Source organism: Trichosurus vulpecula, chromosome 4 (genome assembly GCF_011100635.1).
Source record: "Trichosurus vulpecula isolate mTriVul1 chromosome 4, mTriVul1.pri, whole genome shotgun sequence".
Classification (NCBI taxonomy): domain Eukaryota; kingdom Metazoa; phylum Chordata; class Mammalia; order Diprotodontia; family Phalangeridae; genus Trichosurus; species Trichosurus vulpecula.
In genome coordinates, this window is record NC_050576.1 from 48,638,562 (window position 1) to 48,644,864 (window position 6,303).

Sequence of the window (6,303 nt, forward strand, 5' to 3'; positions counted from 1 at the left end):
CAAAAATATTTATAGCAGCTCTTTTCTGGGAGGCAAAGAATTAGAAATTGAGGGGATGTCCATCAACTGGGGAAAGACTGAACAAGTTGTGGTATGTGATTATGATGAAATGCTATTGTGCCATAAGAAATGATGAGCAGAATTTTCTCAGAAAAACCTGCAAAGACTTGCATGGGCTTTTGCAAAATGACGTGTACTGTGTACAAAGTAACAGCAATATTGTAGGATGATCAGCTGGGAATGAAAGCTATTCTCAGCAATAAAATGATCCAGGACAACTCTGATGGACTTATAATGTAAATGCTGTCCATCCCCAGAGAAAGAAATGATGTCTGAATACAGATTAAAGGATACTTTTTTAACTTTATTTTTCTTGAGGTTTTTTTGTCTAGGTTTTCTTTCACAACATGACTGTTATGGCTATGTTTTGCATGACTGCACATGTATAACCTATATTGAATTTCTTGCTTTCTCAATGTAAGGTGGGGGATGGAGAGAGAGGAAAGGAGAGAAGTTGGAACTCAAAGTTTTAAAAAACAAATGTTAAAATTATTTTAACATGGCTTCCGGTCGCGCCGCAGGCCAGAGCTGGCAGTCGTCTCCTCACCGTCCCCGCCCCACACACCCACCCTTCAGCTGCTTTAGTCGAAAACTCCTTTCCTTACAAGGACAACTTTGTCCCAAGATCATGGCAAATCACCTGAAGTTCATTGCCAGGACTGTGATGGTGCAGGAAGGCAATGTGGAAGGTGCATACAGGACCCTGAACAGAATTCTTACTGTGGATGGGCTCATTGATGATATCAAGCGGCGGAGATACTATGAGAAGCCATGTCGCCGACGACAGAGGGAGAGCTATGAGACTTGTCGGCGCATCTACAACATGGAAATGGCACGAAAAATTAACTTCCTGATGCGCAAGAATCGCTTGGATCCATGGCAGGGCTGCTGAAGCCAGCGGGGATAAAGAGATCCAGTGTGAAAACTCCCTAGTAGGCAACAGCTGTCTCTACAGGTTTCTTCTAAGAATCTAACAATTGGGGCATTCGCTTCCCTCTTTTTCCAGCCCTGCTTTCTCTTGCCATCTTTTCAATTCCAATATATTCAGATACATAAATATATGCATGCATGTATGCATACCAGGTATTCACACACACTTTACCCCTCTGCCAATGAATGATATCATTAAATGTTCCTCCTTGCCACCATGTCTTCCTTGATGAATGGAAAACCCCACAGGACCGTGTCTTTGCCATTCTGAAGAAACTGGGGGGCAGAGACTTCAAGATCAAATGAGTGGAATATAACACTTTATTCCATTCCTTGACCCCTAATAGTTCCCAGTAAGGAAAACTAGGGACTACAGATAAGAAAGGACCTCTACTATTGTTTGAAAAGTCATCTCTTTTCTTTTCTGAATAATTTCCTAAATTGAAGAAGGGTAAGGCTCATGTAATTGTAATAAATTCTACTTCTGAAGCGTCCAACCAAACTATTGTGCTGAAATCTCTCCCCATGGGAATTCCTGTAAAACAATCCAACTTCAAAAAAAAATTATTTTAACATGTAACTGAGGAAAAATAAAATACTAAATAAATATAAAAATAAATACAAAAAAATCAAAAGGTCATCAGCATCATTATCACTTTGAAAGTCTAACTTATTTTAATCCTCTTTGAGACATCACCATGATGCTGACTACTAAAGTGGAATATACTGAGATGGGTACTCTCCAGACCCCAATGTCTCTAGCAATATCACAGTTAACAATAGTTGCCTCCAAGCTGGGAGTGGAATACTCTGCCTGTTCCCTAACTAGCTCACGTTGATAGAGATACAGTTCCCCAAACCACTCATGAGATTTAAGGTATTGTAATATAAAGGAGGTCATCCTTGCTTCAACACTATGGACAATCACATGGACAAAATAGGAGAAGACTATTTTCTGTTCTTTTAAGGGAAGGCAGACTCACCGTATTCCAAAGGGATTCCTCCAAGTGCTTCCATGGTAGACCATAAGCATCAATGAATATTTGTAGGGACAGCTGAGATAAAGCCTGGGGACCCAGCAGGAAGATAGTTGACTAAAATTATGGGAACTGATTTGACCAGATGAAGTAGACTTAATTTTAAATATTATAAATTTCTCTATTAATTTCTGATTCGTGACAAGAAAATAGCATCCTAATCATTCTCAGACCTTCTCCATCATCCTTTCTGGTGTCCCCTCAAATTCATCAGTCCATCAGCTATACTTTAGGTCTTTTCTCTTCTAGGCTGCCATGACTAAATAGTGGTGATTACTGTTCTGAATATATTCTATTGTAAAGCTGAGTGAAGGAGGAGCAAAGGATTAATTGTCATCTCTTTTCTTTCCTTTTTTCTATATTCTTCTCTCTCTCTCTCTCTCTCTCTCTCTCTCTCTCTCTCTCTCTCTCTCTCTCTCTCTCTCTCTTTCCCCCTCTCTCTCTCTGTCTGTCTGTCTCTCTCTCCCCTTTCTCTATATGTCTCTTTGCTTATCTCTCTCTGGATCTCTCCATTTGGAGACAGAAGTTCCATTTGGCCTCATATCCAGGCAGGGCCCTCTAAGCCTAAAAGGTATCAATTCATCATAGTTATCTTTACAGGAATAATTTGTGGCTTCTCATTTTTTGGTAAAGGATTTATTGTTTAAGATTATATTTTCATTATGAAGAAGTCATGTTGGATAAAGTTGTATGCTTGTTACTGAAATAATAATTTCAGTGGGTAATCCTTTAGATAGTGTACTAGACGTGGAGTCGATGACCCTTATTCCAATGTTTCTTCGGACACCAACTTTCTGTGTGACTTTGGGCAAGACGCTAACCTTTTTGAACCCGTTTGTTTCTCTGGTAAAATGACAGGAGGTGAACTTGCTGTCCATTCCAGCACTAAATGTATGACCATATGATGGATCTGACTTAATAGTATATTTGCAATTATACTAAACATGCCTCTGATAACCCCTACATTTCACCGTCCCCGTTAAACACCTCTCTTCATCAAGACAGGTTTTATAATGTGTGTCTATGGCCTTTAGTTCTGCCAGCATTCAATGTGCAAGATCTCAAAGACCTTAGGAGTCCCAGCCCCTAACAGATTTATAGTACAGCAGACTTGTTAACACTAGAGTAGAGGTGTAAAGACAACAATGACAAATGTGTTAGGGCATTGAGACTGGCCAATGTAGTGTGAACAAATAAAATGGTGAAAAATAATATACATATATATATATAAAATACATAATGAATTAATGAATGAGTTCATTTGCTCATTTGTTTATTCATTTATTTATTAAACCAGTCTAGGCTTTTCATCACTTTGAACACATAACCCAACACATTTCCATCTTCTATTCCATCTGGAAAGGGCAAGTCAATTGACTATACTATGGGTAAAGCCACTGATTCTATGTTCTCCAGACCGAACCCCCAAATACCATGCAAGGTCCTTAAGGACAGGAACTGGCTGTCTCTTGCAATAACATTCTCAACATTTAGTGTGATGTCCGCTACATGATAAACACTTAATAAATGCTTTTTTGTTTTTTTAAAAATTCATTCATCAATTTATTAATTGATTCCTTCATCTCCAGCTTTTGTTGGAGGACCTCTTTTAAAGAGAGAAAAAATGGTAATAAAGTTAACTCCAAATGATCACAGTGATTCTTCACATCACACAGATCTCAGAGAAGGTTTTTGTTTTTTTTTTGTTTTTTTTTTTTTGGGCAGAGGAAGGCATTTTATTACACTCCTGGGAGAGCAGGTGTAGTGCTCGTGGGAACACTCACACCAATACAGCTGCAGGAGCAGGGGTAACCATTCCCTCCACTCCTGCTAGAGTCATGGTTAGTTTACAATCTTTGTTTTTTACGTAGTTTTCCTAGGTTATATAGTTTATATAAATAGGATAATAAGGATACAGAAGCAAAAGTAAAGTTAATTAGATTTTCCTTGTCTTAGTTTAGGATTAAACTATATTCTTTTACTTCCTCTATTTTCCCTCTTTAACATATGCAAATTACTCAAATCAGTAGGCCTGGATTCTTGACCAAGACCAGACCCTAGATAAGCTTGAACAGGTTCAAATGGGTTTGGCCTCTCTAATTCCCTAGACTGCCTTCTCAAAAAGCATGCACATGCGTACAAGCCTCTGACCTCTCACCTGACCAACCTTGAGGCCTGGTCTCTGCTAAAGCTGGGGTGGGGGAGGGCAGGGAAGCACACCTTTAGTTCTGTGGAAACAAAACTCCTCCTCCCATTTCTTACAATTTCCCCCTCTTCTTTTATTCAAATTTTTGTTTCCACATTTTTAATATTCCCTTACTCTCTTTCTCATCTGAATTTTTCTCCTTAATCATCATCCCCTTAAATATGGGAAGGATTGATGGACGCATTGAAAAATCAAGGGGGGCAGTCCCCTTTGTAAATACAGATACAGAGACCCAAAAGAAAACGATAATGCAATTGTCCCTTTAAGATTCAAAAGTCTCTTCCCATAAGCTGTCTGGCAGGGAACATCAGTGAAGTCTTCTGGTCCTTGGTATTTGTTCCAGCCATCTCCAGCATCTTCTTCTTGCCTTCTTGTAGCTTTCTTTCCATTCTCCTACAAAAGTTACCTTAGCACAATTTTAAGTTACCATTTCTAATCCTTATAACCCTAATCATTTTACAAATTCAAAATTGGAACCTTGACCAATTGTTCTGTTTAAGAAATTTTACATCAGAACCCAGTTCCTCATACTTTACATTAACTCCCTACATACTTTACTTAACATACTTTACATTAACATTTCCTCACCAGGAGGATAATATTTCACTAAGGAATTAACAGCAGACTCCAGCACCTACCTAAATACATTAGATAACCAATTCTTAACACAGTACATATATAAAACTTTTAGTCATGCCATGTTTCTTTGATGGCATGTACGAAATAAACTACAAGCCATTTTTCTTTTAACATTACTAACTGTAACAAAGCTTTAGGCAAGCATGATATTAACCAAATAACAAAATATCCTCACAAGCCCTTGACCTAATTGTCTCCATACCATTTCCAAGAAAAAAAAACCTAACTTAACACTAGTCCCAGTCCTAGAGTAATCTAAGATATTCCATAATCAACTATCTTAATAGATTTACAAAACCTTCTGATTATAGAAATTTGCCACCAAGAAAGTAGGGACTTAGAGTAAGGGGACCATATTTTCCCCAGCTTCCTGTCAACTCCAGGCAGAGGCTGTGTCAAACTGCAAGCTGCATTGAGCCAGGCCTAGTCTGCCAGGTTTCAGTTGAGGCATCAGGTCAAGACGGTCCCACCTCAGCACATGCTGAACAGTTGCCCCCTCAACTTTGCCAAGAAATCATACCTGCAGCTCATGCCTGCCCTCCCACAGGGCTGCTGCCATCTTGGGTCAGCCTTCCTTGATACTCACACCTGGAGTTAGACTCAGAAAAACAGTTAGTTAATAGTCCCGTTAAGTCTTTGAATGACAAGTTCCAATAATTGGTGACTATAAAGTCATGTTGCTTCAGGAACATCCTTAAAGCTAGCTCTAAATAGCTTGCATGCTTTTCCTCCCTTGTTCATAAAATCTTCCCATTAAGATCATAAGTTACTGCTCTAACACATTTGCATCAGTTTCTCCTCTATTTTTCTATTCTTCTCTAATTATACCTGATCTGAAAGAATTGAACCATATAATTTTTCTCTTTATGTTTTAGATGATGGAATGAATTCAAATCTACATTTAACTTTTTCCATCAATACATAACTATTCTACAACTTCTCTCCTAAAGAGACTTACTTTGAAATTCCTTTCCCTAAACTGAAAATGTCTCTGATTTAGTTCCAGGGATTAATTACACTATTTGTATCAATACCTAATTGCTCTTACATCACTTTAAAACATCTAAGGACCCTATCCCACAAAGATACAATATAACTTTATATCCCAGCCTTAGTCTATGGGATGATTCAATAATATTATCTCATAAAACTTCTTCCCCCCTTTTCGGATTTTTGCTCCCACACTTCTTATTCACTCCTACTCTCAATTTGTTTTAACATTAATTCACATTCTTCATCATCTTTCCCATCATCTGTTTTTACAATCAACATTTTTACCCTCCCTCCTTCATTAAAATATACCACCCCCATACCCTGAATGGCAGTTTTGGTAACCAATTGTATAATACAGGGTATACATAGAGGTAACAAGAATAGAACACATAATGTTAGCAGGAAGACTCCAATAATTTGTTTCCACCAGGAACCCTT

General features: G+C 38.2%; 1 protein-coding gene across 1 annotated transcript; it reads left to right on the forward strand.

Moving 5' to 3' along the window:
* Positions 1 to 582: 582 nt before the first annotated feature.
* On the forward strand, positions 583 to 1,554 carry LOC118847703 (28S ribosomal protein S21, mitochondrial). Its single transcript, XM_036756300.1, has one exon. It carries the CDS (start codon positions 689 to 691, stop codon positions 950 to 952), a length of 264 nt encoding a protein of 87 aa, XP_036612195.1. The 5' UTR covers positions 583 to 688; the 3' UTR covers positions 953 to 1,554.
* The last annotated feature ends 4,749 nt before the right edge of the window (positions 1,555 to 6,303 follow it).